Here is a 15,769-nt window from a genome sequence, read left to right on the forward strand (position 1 = left end):
TCACATCTGCTCTCTTCCTGCTGTATGTCACTTGTCACCATTTCCATTAGAAAAATGTTTTTCCTCCTTTCTTTCTTTTTATTGGTATGAACCTTGCTTTTTCACATGTTTTTAAAATAGTGCAAAGTGAGCATATGGGACAAAGCAGCAAAAGCCAGGAAATTATGGTCTCAGCTTCCTGTCTCCTTGATTTGGGATAAATTGTTTAACAGCCTTAACCTTATTTAGATCTTGACAAACTTGGATTAAAAAAAAATTCTATTTATGTGCATTTTACATTCAAGTTTAATTTTTTCCCCTCCAGCTATGACAGCAGTGGAACTTCCAAAGATGAAATTAAGGAGAGATTTGCACAAACCATGGAATTTGTGGAGGAGTATTTAAGAGATGTGGTGTGTCAGAGGTTCCCTTTCTCTGATAAAGAGAAAAACAAACTCACTTTTGAGGTAATTATTCCATTTTTATTTTAATCTCTTTTTCTAAAGTAAAACAACATTACCTTTAATACAAGTTGAATTGGAGGAGGTTACATGTGAGTACTAACCTTCAGCAACTCCCTTCTCCTTGTGAGTAATCTTTACTCATGTAAACAGCCCATTGAAGTCAGTAGCCGTTTGCAAGAATAGGTGCTAATGTGGGATAAATAAATACTCACTTGTATTTTAAAAATAATTTGCAGTAGTTATGTTCACTTTTTTGCCCACTTGGATTTGTAAGATCAGGTTTTAGTGGCACAAATGTTTGTGGAACCCAGACTTTGTTTGCATGCACAAGTGTTTGTGCATGAAGCGATTGTACACTCATCCAGTAAGAGAACAGTAGAATATCAATCATATAGTTTACCTTACCAGTTACAACAAACAGCTTGAATAACCTGTCATGAATATGCAGGGCAATGTTTCGTAAATAATCCATAGCTAAAGAAAAATCATTCAGTACTTTTGAATAACAAATACATTCAAGGGATTCACTTCCTACTCACAGAAAAAAGAGGCTACATTAGGCATAGAAATTATTTGGGGGGTAAAAATTATTTGCACAGGTCAAGAAACAGTATATTTTTGGGTCTTGTAGGGAAATTCCAGTTCTTGGCAGTATTAAAGATTTGACTAGATTTGTAGTCCTCTGAAAACTCCCTCTGGTGAGAGTCTGTTTAATGGTTACCAATTGATGTAATAACAGTTATGTAAAATGTGCATTTATAGGTCAAGCCCAAAGAAGTTCTATCTTACTTTATTTACTGCCACACGTCAACAAATATATCATGCTTTTTGCTATAGAATAGTTACAATAGGTATCGGAAGTCTTGCAATCCTGGACATGTAAATATACCTGTAGATATATATTAGCAAACTTATTTTGATTACTAGAATAAAGAACTATAAAACATAATGGAATTTGCTTATAAAGAGTGGGTCAGACAAATGGTCAATTAAGATCATAAGTGCAACTAAAAGTCAAGAAACAAACTGAGGTTTTGTGGCAAAAATAAGGGTTTTGATCAATACTTTCATTTTTAATAGGTTGTGAATTTAGCCAGAAACCTGATATATTTTGGTTTCTACAACTTCTGTGACCTCCTAAGACTAACCAAAATCCTCCTGGCTATATTAGACTGCGTGCATATTGCTACTATCTTCCCCATTACCAAAATGGCAAAAGGAGAAGAAAGTAAAGGTAAGACTGAAAAAAATTATATGGGGAACTCCTGAGTGGAAGTGGAGGATTTCTTGGCCTCATTAATTTTATCTGAATACATGAAATGGGCATCAACATTTTCCCTTTTATCCACTGAATTCTTGGTGGTTTCCTATAAAAGCTAAGCGGTAATTGGGAGACTAATCTAAGGGGAAGATTTCTAAAGGAGGTTAGGTGCCTCACTGCCCTTTGTGTCTTTTTGAAAATAATCCCTTTGTTTCGTATGAAGCCGGTTTGTTTTTTCATGAGCTGTGAATGGCCGCTTATCCTCTTGGTGCATGCAAAGTGCACTTATCTTATTCTTACTGTGTTTTTACCTGCCTCTCTGAAGGGAGCAATGTGATGAGATCAATTCATGGGGTTGGTGAGCTGATGACCCAGGTTGTACTCAGAGGTGGTGGATTCTTGCCCCTTACTCCACTTGCTACTGCTCCTGAGGGTAATGTCAAACAGAGTGAACCAGAGAAAGAAGATATCCTGGTAATGGACACCAAGCTGAAAATCATCGAAATACTTCAGGTACTACAGATACAGTGGAATATAGAATTAGGTGGGGTCTCAAATCCTGTGTTGTGATGCTTGCATCTGACACTATATCTTAACTAGATGTTAGGGAGTGCTTAGGAGGAGACGGTCCCTTCCAGTCCATTGCTGCCAGGATAGTCTTCTCATGCTTAGAAGGTGTTGCAGAGGCAAACACATAACCCTGTGAAACACTTTTTGCACACCCCTATGGCAGAGATTATCTTCTGAATGGGAGTTGCTAGTTGTGCACATGGGTGACTCAGAGCTGAACTAAAGGTCAACGTTCAATCTTTCTGGCATAGCAGGTCTTTAGCCACTTACCATGCTATTTAACAGTTAATAATTTTTATAGGGCTGGCTGCCTTAAGAGGATAGTTAATATTCCCCTGGCCTGCCCCATCAAACAACTCCTTGTAATTTTCTAGGGTATCTTATTGTGGATGGCTAGGTAAACTGCCTTTGTTTGGTATCAGGGGGTAGCCGTGTTAGTCTGTATCTACAAAAACAACAAGGAGTCTGGTGGCACCTTAAAGGCTAACAGATTTATTTGGGCATAAGCTTTCGTGAGGAAAAAACCTTACTTCTTCAGATGCATCCGAAGAAGTGAGGTTTTTACTCACGAAAGCTTATGCCCAAATAAATCTGTTAGTCTTTAAGGTGCCACCAGACTCCTTGTTGTTTTTGCCTTTGTTTGATAACTCTACAGCAGGGGAAGTGTCCTGCATATAGAATAAAATACATTTGGCTGGTCACTACATTTTCCTAACAGTCTTGATTATAAGCCATTGATACCATGAAGCCATAAGGGTGATTTCAGCCCCCCTCCGCCAGATATAACGTTGTGGTAATGATAATGCTTCAAAAGTGAGCAGAGGCCCTTTATAGACAGAAAGGAGAACAGTCCCCCTTATGGTGATTTTACAGTCTAATTCACATAGCCTAAATGCTGCTGGTACCCCCGCTGGGTAAAAGAATGCCAAACAGCAATAAAGCTACACATAAGGAGTTTTCATTGAGTTTGCTTGAGCCACCAGTGGTCCTCTGTGCAGCGAGGTGAGGGACTGGCTTTGTGTTTATATGGAAGAAACAGTGTGTACAGAAGGCTTGCAGTGGGATAAAATGAAATATCACAATTTATAAACCTGATTAAAGATAAATATCACTTTTATGGGCTGGAATGGGGCGTTTGATGGTAGATTCTCTTGTTACTTTAGACAACATTATTGAAAAACATGGGTAACAAAATTTGACCCCATTTTTGCAGGAATTGTTAAAGCAGAGCAATATATTGGACATGATCATGCAGTCTGTCATAATGGAACAGGGAAATTAGAAACTGAATTTAAATTAATAAAAATTGTATAGGATTCTTGAATAACATATATAATTATACAGGAAAGTAGATTACTTCTAATTCAGATCTTGAGGTAGAAAGTTTAGATGTCCAGACTCAAAGTTGTTCTATTAATTTGGGGGATTTAATTTTTAAAGGTGGGGTTTTTTTTTTGTTTTTTTCTTTTTTTTTATAAGATTGAGGGGTTTAAAACATTTAAAAAGGCATAAGGAGAGGCTTTGTCCTTTGTTTGTCACTTACTTTTCCCTGTTAAAAGGGGAGGGGTAAAATCAAGGAAAATGTATCTATGCTTGTAAAGATGTATTGATGACTAAACAGTTGAGAAGACATATATTTAAGGTTTTAAAACCAGAATTTATTAAATATGGGGCAAATGTAGCAATATTTATCCCTGCCAAAATACATGATTAATGATGAAAGTAAGTATATCTTCTTACGTTGGGATGATACGAGACACTCCTTGGATGGTACATCTCTCCCCAAGGGAGCAGTAAGATGTTAATGTTGTAAAACAGGATATCAAAGTTCATGTTTGCCTGTTTCCGTTAGTACTGACTGAACTCTTAACCAATGACTGGTTTATACTACATGTTTTATTTAAACCCTATGACACATCTACAAAGGAAGTGTGATACGTTGATTAGGGTGTCTAGTCATAAGAACTGGGTTTGATTCCCTGCTCTGTCTTAAGCTTCAAATGTGACCTTTGGCAATTTGGTTAGGCCCAGATTTTTAAAGCTATTTCAATGTCGTTGTGCTCAGTTTCAGAATGCTTAACTGATTTAGGAGCCTACATCTCATTTTCCGAAGGAATTTTGGCACTTCTGAGTCTGAATTCCATTGACAGTCGATGGGATTGAAACCAATGCCTATGCATCACAGGGGTGTTGTGAGGATAAATACATTAAATTGTCAAGCACTCAGGTACTCCAGTAATGGGCGGGAGGAAAGAGGTGCATAGAAGTACCCATTAAATCTTTCTTAGCTATTTTTACCTTCATGGTTCTTTAAATTGACCTTATACATTTGGTTACGCTTGTAGTAGAATCTTTTAAAATAAAAACCCCCAAAGTACTGAATTTTGGATTACTTAAAAAAGGGATTTTGGTGCATTCCCCTCCCTTCATAGTAAAATCTGCAGTTTTCTGAGTATGTGGATCTCAGCTGTTAGTTTACACAGAGTGCAGTGTTACAGTCTTGAGAGGTATAGAGACGTGATGTAAAAATAACATGTCTATTTCCATTTTTTTAAAACTTTGAATCATCAGTTTATTTTGAATGTGAGGTTGGATTACAGAATCTCGTGCCTACTGTGTATATTTAAATGCGAGTTCGATGAAAGCAATGCACAGACCTCTGAATCACCTACTGGAAGCAGTAACCAAGAGGCCCCAACTAATGTACCAGGTTAGTTATTTCATAAAAAGCTTTTTAAAGAAATGGTGGGGGTGCCTTAATGACCGAAGTCCTGATTCAGCAATGTACTCCAGCTCATGCTTGACTTTAGACACATGAGTGGCCTCACTGAAGTCAGGAACATTGCTAAATCAGGTTCTAAGTGTGACAATTACATTGAATATCTTTTCCACGTAGAGCAAAAACTAGAATTGTTGTCACTCCCTCTTGTTGCCATGAATTAAGTAATTGTACCCGTCTCCGTCTCTAGGAACATTACAAAATTCCTTTAAAATGCATTTTGAAAATTCATTTATCATGGCCCCAAACAAGGACTTGCCTTGTTATTTTCAAACAAAGTTAAAGTGATCCACAATCTACCTGACCACTACCCCAGCAAAGTAGCCTCCAACCCAATCTACCTCCTCCCAAAACAAATCCTGGGAAAAAAGGTGAATCTTGCAGATTTTCCTGGACGTCTCTAAATCTGAATTTTGGTGGACCAAAGTGGGAAAGAAGTTGTACAGCAAAGGCCCCACCCCTGGGTCTCTTCTGATTAAAACCACGATGCTGAAAACTTGTGCCCCTCAGATATTGCTAAACTGCTGTGGTATCATCTAGGGAGAGAAGTGATGTCCAGTAGCCAGAATCTGAAACACTTAGGGCTTGAGAAGTCCTAAACTAAATTATTTATATTTGATCTGTGTGACTTATTGTACTGAAAATAGGATTTTTTAAATCAATTTGAGGATCTGTTCTCTAGATGCCAGAGAGGTTTTAGATGTGTAACTTCTCCGCACCGCAAGAGAACAAACATTTTAGTTTCCACTCCAGTCTCTTGCTCTTGTAGTGTCTTTTGCTCTTGGACTGGAGGGTAGAATGACAGGCTTCTGGTCTGGGTCTTTGTAGTCAGGCTGCTTAGAACGCCCCTTGAGTTGAAGCAGTGCAGATCTATGTACTTGTTATATTCAATGTGAATTTAAAATGAAAGAGTGTAAATAGTTCTCAGATAGATGTATCTTCCCCTTGCTGTGCCCACTGCTCACAAGAGAGATTGAATCAGGGCCCTGTTATAATGCGGAACATGAATCTGGATGCCAGAATTAAAGTAAGATGTCAAGGACCCTATCTTGCAAGATGCAGAGTTCCTTCAGCTCCTACTGACTTCAATGAGAGCTGTTAATGCTTAGCACCTCATAAATCCAGCCCTGTGTGAGCAAAATGGTTACTGAGATGAGGCTTCACCAGCCTCTGCAGGCAGTGGGGTGGGCTAGGTGATCTAATTGACATATCCTCTTATTACTAAGATTCTAGCTAAAACTTTTTAGCTATTTCCTTGCCAAAAAGCAGGGACTGCCATTTACTCTGTGTCTGTACCATGACTAGCACAATGGGACCTAGACCCGACTAAGCTTTCTAGGTATTCCCAGTCAGAAAAAGTGAGATTGGGGAATAACCGAGAGGAAAAAACTTCCATATTTATTTCCCAGGAAGCAGTGTTCAATTGGGAAATTTTCTAAGAATATGGCAGACATTGTTTGCCTCGTGTATAATTTTATTCTAGAATAGTAGTTCTTGTTAACCTTCTGGCACGTACCTCCTGCTGTGAGGGGCAAAGGCCTTGGTGATGTTAGAAAGTGATTCCTGTCATCAAGGGTTTAATTGCTTAAAGCTGTCAATTAATAACAGAAATGCAGGGCATTTCCTGGGGTCGATGGTGGCCCATCAAGTCAGACGCTAATTCCCATCAATGCTTTGCTCTGAAGCAGCTACTGAAAGTATAAGCTAAAAATCGGTGATGGAGGAAGAAACATGGCTATCTGTGAAGTGGTTCAGTAGTTTAACTGGTGAATAGAGATCATTAAGAAATGCCTTACATTAGTTTCTCAGACAGCATCAATCAACATACTATTCAGCTCATATTGGTCTATTCTGCTAAATTTGTGTTACCACTTACAACTTAAGATTTCTTTAGGCTGCCAAAACAGCTACAGTTTGTATCTCTGACACAATAATCGTATGTGCGTATTTCTACTTTCCAGGAGCCCTAGACTTTGAACATATTGAAGAACAAGCTGAAGGGATCTTTGGCGGAAGGAAAGTATCTCTTCATTAGTACGTCTATGGACATAGTTGCTTGAAAACTGTTGTTTTGACAGAATATCTTTGATGGAATTTAAGACTCTTCTCCAAAAAGGAATTTTTAAATGTAATTGTTCACCAATAGAAGTAAATGTTTTAAATTTCTGTTTTATACATTTTTAAATTGCATCTACGCTCAGCATGTTCTGGAAATCTACCAGACTCTCAAAATAATCATACTTGTTTCCTATGTTTCCACCCAACTCACTTTCCTGTGACCTGTTTTCTTACACGTGAGGCTCTTCTGTTTATTATATAGCCTGGAGTTTAAGTACCAGCATACTCAACAAAATAAAATTTAAGGTTTTGTAGCTTTGTGTCCCCAGTAACAGAGTGAGTATTCCAGTCACCTTTTTAAACCTGGGGGTACAAAAATCCATTGGCTATAAAGGCGCGCTCTCGATTAAACAGTAATGTCCTTTAGGATTAAAAGCCAAGAAAAGAGTTAAAGCCTTTCTTCAAGCTAGGAAAGCAAAGAAATCAAAAAGCAGGGATTTCTCCAAGTAGAAGATTTTCATGCAAGTGTAATCACTTCCTGATTCTGCTCTGCGCTTGCATGTGAGAGAGCGTGCTTGAGTATTGATGTGTAGATCTGAGGAGAATTTTACTTACAGCCTAGATGAATCTCACAACTCTTGAGTATGAGACTTCTGGTTCTACTGATATTTTGGCCATGCTCAACTAACTGCATACACACAGCATTCAGCACAGAATACCCAGGAGTCTAGGACTTTGTGTTCCATTTAGCAGGGACTAGTAGTATTGCTTGTATCATCTCTTCAAGCCTCCTGCCACTGGAGGGCAGCTCAATGACAAACTGGAACACTTGAGCAGATCTGACGTTCCATCCAACAGAGGATAGTGCTACTGTTGTCCCTAACTTGTTCAAAGCCAACAGCAAATGAGAGCCCCAGATTGCTCTAATTTTTGATGTGGTTTCCATAGCAAAATTATAAATGCAGCTGCAATAATTTCCTGTATACAAAAAGTTGGTTGTTTTATTAAGGTGGGGGAGAAGTTAGTTTACTCTGCATTTGGTTCTTTTCAGTGACGAGAACACCCCATTAGATTTGGATGATCATGGCGGCAGGACTTTCCTTAGAGTTTTGCTCCACTTAACCATGCACGATTACCCTCCACTAGTATCTGGGGCACTTCAGCTACTCTTCAGGCATTTTAGTCAGAGACAAGAAGTTCTTCAAGCATTTAAACAGGTATGTGTGGCTATTATGTATATGTCCCCTTTCTGCATGCATGTGTTGAAAGTTTTAAAATCTCTGTACAACTAATGGATTGCATTCATATAAGGTTCAACTGCTTGTTACCAGCCAAGATGTTGACAACTATAAGCAGATAAAACAAGATTTGGACCAATTGAGGTCTATTGTGGAAAAATCAGAACTTTGGGTTTACAAAGGCCAGGGTCCTGATGAGACTATGGATGGAGCACCAGGTGAAAACGAACATAAGAAAAAGGAGGTAAGCACTTGCATCTTGGTAGTCAATTTATGTGAACTATTGGAATATCCATTTGGGTAAATGATGTCTGTACCATATTTAAGAAGCAGTGTGGGGGCTGAGAACCAGGGCTCACAGCTCCCTGACGCGAGCACAGCTGCACCCTGGCTCTTGCCTCTTCGCTCCCAGCTGGTTGTGCGGGGTGGGGGGCACTTGGGGCTTCTTACCTCTGATGGGAAAATCCACACCTGAAGTCCAGTCAGCTGCCAGGCTACGGAGCTGGAAACCCAGTTTTCCAGTGGAGTCATGAAATTGACAAGACAGCCAACAGCTGATGTAAGTAAGGCAACATCTACACGGACACTGGGTCGCCCTACCTACACCGATATAAGCCCTGTGTCTCTCGTGGAGGTAGAGTTATGTCGGTGTAGTAGGGCATTTACATCAGTGGAAGCAAGGCTGTAGTGTAGACACTGTCACAGTTAGGTCGACCTAACTCTGCTGTTTACAGCAAGCCAGAGATTCAATCAAATATAAGGCAGAGGTGGATAGTGATGGGAGTTAACAGTATGTGGATGTGAATAGCTATTGTTAGTGGTCAATAAGAATAAGTTACTCATTGCCTTTCATACAGATAGAACCCAAAATCTGCTCTACAAAATTAATATAATTTCAGTTGAATAATAGTGGAGAGAGAGGTATGTTGTGGGGAATGCATGACTACAGACAGAGTGTGACAACTGATAAAGAGGGGATAGGTTGTTACTGTTTTGTAAAAACACTCAACCCTTGTATTCTGGCAGAGGGATTAGTGTGATTTAACACAAAAACACTTTTTAATACCCAGGTGGATTTGACTTAAATCACTAGTCAGGAAGACTCGATTTAATCGTGGATTTCTACATAAACGTGCATTCTTGTTATAACCTTAATACATATTCTTCACAACTCAGAGATAGATGTAGGTTTCATTTTTAGAAGGTATACACTATACATTTTAAATGATTTATTTTGAAAACTTTTCAGATTAACTTTACAGCTATATCAGAAAATGAATGATTGTTTGGTTATTTTATTTACCAAAGGTAATTGAAGCAGATATTTATGAAGTCACTGGGAGGTGAACTATCTCCAATTCAACAGGTTAATGATTAATATTTGGAGGATTTTCTTGCCATGCTGTATTAGGAGGAGAACATCACCAGACAGACATTTAAATTGTTTTATTTAACTAAAACAACAACGTTGTGTATTTTGGATTTTTTTCTTCAACAGCAAACATATAATATTTTAACAAAACAAGCATATGAATTTTTGAATGTAGTTAAACGTTCACGTTTTTTAAAATCAGGTTTGTTTTTGTTAAAATTGTTTTTAACTAAAATAGTGAAATGAAATATTAAAAAAAAACATTAAATAGACTATGTCAGCCAGGTCAACATGATAAACTTAAAATATTAGCTTCTGCAGCTAACTCAGTCATCTTCACCTTCATTTTCCTGTTTGTTCATAATCTGGAAAAGAAAAACAAGCTTTCCTGCTTTTTCAGGTCCCAAACAATTTCTCAATTTGGAATGAATTAGTCCAAAGGAAGAAAATATTTTTTCTACACTGGCAGAAGAAACTACTGCTGTTAAAAATGAGACTATCACTTCAACAGTCTCTGAATCCAAGTGCTTAAGTGACTTCCACCAGTTCACTGGTGTGATTTTTCTTTAAAACATCATCAGCAAACATATATTTCACCCTTAGCTCTGAAGTTTATTATAGTTGGCATTATGGAGGGCTGATTGCTGGATGTCTATGTCATAGCCAACTCCTCTTCTTCAGCAGTTAAGGTTTGACCCTGGTACTGAGTATTGAGAATATTTGCAAGAAAATGAGGTGGAGATAGTGCTTGTCCCACTCATTTTTTTAATGCTTGTAATTTAACTCTGTCATTGCATATTTCTTTTTTTAAGATCTCACTCAGTGCCTTCCAAATTTCAACAGCATCGGCAATAAAACAGCTATTTCCCTGCATTTTGTTCAATGCTGCAGAAATAGGCTTCAGGGTACTCAGCATGTGTTCAACATTTCTCTTAAGCCCAATGTTGAGAACTTTGGCTGTGACAGTGCCATCTATTTTTTCACGATTTTGTTCACAAACTGTCATCAGATTAGGCAAATTCTTTATATAGTGCTCAAAACAGTCCACTACTGAGTTCCATCACATGTCTTGTGGGAGAGTTAGTTTGGTTCCTCCCACTTTTTTCAGAACAGCTGCTGCAAAGTGGCTGTTATGGAAGTATTTTGCAATTTCAGCAACATTAGCCTTTATTTCTGGAACCCTGAATTCTTTGGCTAGGAGGTGCTTCAAATGCGTACTGCAACCATATGTTATTAGTTTGGGACTCCCTTCACTCTCTTGGAAATAATTTCTTCTCATCTTGGATACATTTGCAGCATTGTCTGTGACCAAGCTGCATACTAGACATTTGATTTTTTTTCAGTTTGTTATAGCTTTTACTGCTACTTCTTGTAAGTATTCTGCTGTGTGTGCATTTCCTGATGTATCAATTGTTTCTGTAAGGAAAACATTCCCTTCTTCTGCTGTCACACAAGCACATACAACAGGATCATTGTGGACATTGCTTCACCAATCAAGATTCAAGTTAACAATTTTACTCGCTAGGCCTTTTGCACACTGCTCAGTTTCTCTTTCATACACTTTATCCAGCAGTTTGCCTGTGACAGCTGCTCTGTTGGGTGGAATGTATCCTGGTCTTAATGACTGAACCATGTTAATGAAGTATGGGTTCTCAATCATACGGAAAGGAGAGTTCGTTGCATAAACAAACTGGGCAATTTTTTCATCAGTTACCTCTTTTTGTTATCTGCTGGTTCTTATCACAAACTTATTTATGGCTGTTCCTGGATGATGGATATTTTTTTTCTTTTTGCTACAGGTGATATACTGTGGCTATGTGACATACATGATGGGACTGAAACACTATCATTGGCAGATTTCTCTGAAACTATAGAAAATGATGGTGATCTTGAAAGTGGATAGTCTTCAGAATCCTGTATGTTGAGGATGGATTCTCCTAAACAAAATAAATCAATGCAGTTATTTAATCATTATTACCATACACTCAGTACTACTTTAAAGGTTAAATTGTAACCGGAAGATCTGCCTATTTCAGCTATTTATTTTTTATCACCACTGCATCTAAAATGATAGTACCATAGAGTAACAAATATATTTTTTGCTCAACTTGAGAATTCAAGAATAGTCCAGAAGGAAGACAGGCAGTCCTTATGAAAGAAATATGAAATAAAATGTTTTCCATCCTTAAGATCCTGCATGTTCAGACATGTTCCTTTCATCATCTTGAACATAGCTTCCTCCTGAGAAGGAACATCTCTCGTGATGTTGTTTCATTCGGGCAACCAGTCCTTGCATTTCTTTGTTGCACTGTTTGCATTTTGCACGCATGCCTGTCTTACCCACAGGTAGAGGAACATCATTAAAATACTCCCAAACTGGGTCTCTTTTATGGCCAGGTGCCATTGTAGGTTTTCCCTTCTAGTGAGAGAATGGTATGGTAGATCTCAAATCAATGAAGGCTACACTCAGAAAGACCTCAAGACTTCTGGAATATGCTGTGCAAACAGTTTCACTTTTGTTTCTACTGCCTGTCCCTCCCTTCTCACATTTATCTCCAGACTTCTTCTCCTTGTCCAGATCTATTCCGCGCCCAGCAATCTTCTATTCACTGAATTTTTTGAACCTTTGCACTTTTAGAGAGAGGTAAGGGATTGACTCTGTATACACAAATTTGCAGAGGGACAATAGGGTTGAGGTCTGTTATTTCTCACCTCTTATATTATTTATTTATTTAAAAACATTTTTGCTGTTAACAAGCATGTTATCTCTGGAGACACAAATCCACAGTTTGAGAACGGCAAATCCTAAGCATCTCTGATGGTATCTTCTAGACTGAGCACTGAGTCCCATTTGTAGAAAGAATGATTAACCTAAATAATCTATACAGAAGATCCTGGAACCCCATAAGATTGGGTCCCTAAATCATGAACTATTGGAACTCATTTACAAAACTTTTCTTAAACATTACATGAGTATATTGTCTCATAGTATAGAATTAGAATTTATAATCCCTATTCCATGATGAGATACATTATAGCTCAAAGATATCTTAATTAAAACCACCTTTAGATAGTTTTTTTTCCTCAAAAAGCTTTTTATCAAAAAAATCAAATTTAAATAAAACAAATCGGATTTATTTATTTATTTAACAAATCATTGATTTTTATCCACCCTGTTAATACCCTCAGTCTTGTCATGAAACTGTAAGGTGACAACTGTCAATTTTGGTCTTTATAGATTCAGTTTAATACCCGTATTTCTCAGCCATAGGAGCTTTCAAAGAAAATACTCTAATCGATTAATAGATTATTGGTTTTGCCCCTAGGAAGGCCACAGCAAGTCACAAAAACATGAAAGTACTAGCAGCTATAATTACCGAGTGGTGAAGGAGGTAAGATTTGGTTTCTTTAAATTTAAGTATAAACTAATGGTGCAACTCCGATATTAGTCTGAATTTAAAAAACAGGAAAAACTGAGTCACATTTACACTGTAAAAATTACTTGCTGAGTTCTAATTTGCTGAGTAGTAGAATATCCCAACTCCAATGAGACATCTGGAATATAGCCAACATGCGGGTTACATATTTTCCACAAAAACAGATTATTCCAAAATTTAGCATCAATGCTGCTTATTTCAATGGAAATCCAAATTTTTATGATTATAAAGGATATAAAAGAAGCAGGAAAGTCTGGAAGCTCATTTAAATCTGCCCTCTTTCTTTAGGAACTTGTGCTCCATTGTATCGTCTAATACTTTTAAAACTAATGTACAACGAGAAGCCCGTGTGTGGTAGCTTGTAAGTGTTAGAAGTTTCTAGGTTCGACTCCTGGCTGGCAAATGCCTGAATTAGTTGTAAATGGATTTTTTCATGTCCTTTTCCCATTTGCCCAGTGTCTGTCTGCTTGTCTGTCATTAGACAGTGAGTTGCTCAGGTCAGGGAAGTTTCCATCTTAACGTAATTTAAACCGAAACAAAAAAATTCCAATTTCTAAAGCAAATTTCTTCTCCCAGATTTTGCTTCGGCTTAGCAAACTCTGTGTTCAGGAAAGTGCTTCGGTCAGGAAAAGCCGGAAACAGCAGCAGAGATTGCTGCGGAACATGGGAGCTCACACGGTGGTTCTGGAACTGCTGCAGATTCCATATGAGAAGGTGGGTATTGCACACAACTATTTCCTTACTTTATAGTTTTGCTGACTAATATTAAGAGCTCCCTGAGATCTCCTTAAACCTTAGTTCTTTCAGTTACCTTTGGCATCAAAGAAGCTATTGTAAATATTCATGCCTCTTTAGGATTAACTCATGGTTTATATAAGTATTTGGTTAAGTGTGAAACTTCTGATGACAACAGACAAGATTCTAAGCTAATTGCTGAAGCACCAACTTGGTCTATTGCAGTTAATCAGATCAAGAGCTTGTCTGTACTGGGGAACTCAAGAAAGTTCATTCAAACTAACTAAAGGTGTGAATTAAAAGTGGATTAGTTAAAATGCATTAAACCGTTGTGTGGACACGCTCATTCAGAATTAAAGTGGTCTTAATTCAGTTTATCTTTAATTCTGAATGAGGGGTTAATGCAGTTTACCTGATTCACACCTTCAGTTAATTCGGCTTAATTTTCCTTAGTGTCCCCGGATAGCCAAGCCCTGAAGCTTTGACCTCATTGCCAAAACCAGGTATGTGTTTACTGCAGGATAACTAACATGCATTAGATTCCCACTGTCCCCCATAGTTTGCCAGAAGCTGTGAATGAGTGACCGGGCATGACTTGATGGTCATCTGTTATGTTCGTTCCCTGGCATTGGCCACTGTCGGAAGACAGGATATGAGTTAGATGCACCTTTGGTCTGACCCAGTATGGCTGTTCTTATGTATAGTGTTGTTCTCACCTAGCTACCTTGCAGTAAAAATGACAGCAACTTCTCTCCAACAAGATTTACAGCAGAATAGCTAACAAGAAGTAGTTATCCCATGGTAAAAAAAACAAATACCTTTTTAGTAATATAGGCGTAGCCTCAGAATTGTAAACTATTTCCTAAGACAGTACAAATATTTTAAGCACACATGATAAATATCAGCTTTCTAGTAAAACAGTGACTGAGTATAGAGACAGCTTAGCCCTTGGGGAGTGCTCTGCACTATCGAGCAGGTGACTGGAGTTTTATTCACAGCATTCTTAGCCTCATTAATACTGTGACTTTCCTTCACATGCAGCCACTCCACTCAACTGCTGGCTAGAATCTTTTTCCTGCCTCCCCCTGGTGACTGTAGGTATGACAGAAATTAATGCCATGGTTTTAGGCATTCTTGGTATTGGAGGATAGTAGGTTGCCAGAGAGTGAGGTGAATGGCCTCAGAGAGACGAGAGATATAGAACGGACGCGATCTTGAAAATCTTGCCCAGTTTGAAAACAGAACAGATTATCTAGTGTGAAGTCCCAAATTGGTTTGATTTGGAGGGGGTGTCTTTAACATTTTGCCTTGGAAAAATAAATTGAGCATTAACTGTGTTAATTGTGAAATATGCTGGAGAATGAAACACATAGGGGATGAAATCCCCTATACTCAGAAGCAGCATGAGCACTTGCATTGTAACTTTCCTACTGTCATAGAACCATAGAAATGTACTAGTGCTCAACCTGGCTGTGGAAGTAAGTTGGTCTCCTTGGCCTCTCTGCTGACCCTGCCGTTTATGCTGATTGGATTTTTTAGATGAACTGCAGCATGACCTCAAACCACAAACATTTCAATCAGGGCACTGACCAACTGTTGGGTGCCAAATGCTTTTATCAAAGAAATATGGCTCATTTTATTGCATTGACTATCTGTTACTCCCAGCTGAGATGCATTTATGTGTCAGTTAAGTCAGAGACATGGTTGCACCTTCTCAACTATTCTGCTCCTCGGACTTAAGTCACAGACATAGAGAGTACTTACTCCTGTGAACAGAAGCTGAATTTTGTTATTGCATCAATATCTTCCTATCTCTTCTTCACCATCATCTTCAAGCTCCTCAATACTGAATTCCATTGTAATGGACCTCATGGCA

At 38.2% G+C, this 15,769-nt stretch overlaps 1 protein-coding gene across 8 annotated transcripts in view; it reads left to right on the forward strand.

Annotated features, from left to right (window-relative positions):
* ITPR1 (inositol 1,4,5-trisphosphate receptor type 1) overlaps positions 1-15,769 on the forward strand; it is a 256,740-nt gene that overhangs the window by 123,912 nt on the left and 117,059 nt on the right. For all 8 annotated transcript variants that reach the window (XM_065552919.1, XM_065552920.1, XM_065552923.1 and 5 more), the window contains 9 exons: positions 305-446; positions 1,524-1,677; positions 2,030-2,217; positions 4,846-4,984; positions 7,015-7,087; positions 8,163-8,328; positions 8,423-8,593; positions 13,048-13,113; positions 13,735-13,872. In XM_065552919.1, the coding sequence (XP_065408991.1) occupies positions 305-446; positions 1,524-1,677; positions 2,030-2,217; positions 4,846-4,984; positions 7,015-7,087; positions 8,163-8,328; positions 8,423-8,593; positions 13,048-13,113; positions 13,735-13,872 (1,237 nt within the window). The remainder of the gene's footprint in view (positions 1-304; positions 447-1,523; positions 1,678-2,029; positions 2,218-4,845; positions 4,985-7,014; positions 7,088-8,162; positions 8,329-8,422; positions 8,594-13,047; positions 13,114-13,734; positions 13,873-15,769) is intronic.

The sequence above is a fragment of the Chrysemys picta genome, chromosome 7 (genome assembly GCF_011386835.1).
Source record: "Chrysemys picta bellii isolate R12L10 chromosome 7, ASM1138683v2, whole genome shotgun sequence".
NCBI lineage: Eukaryota > Metazoa > Chordata > Testudines > Emydidae > Chrysemys > Chrysemys picta.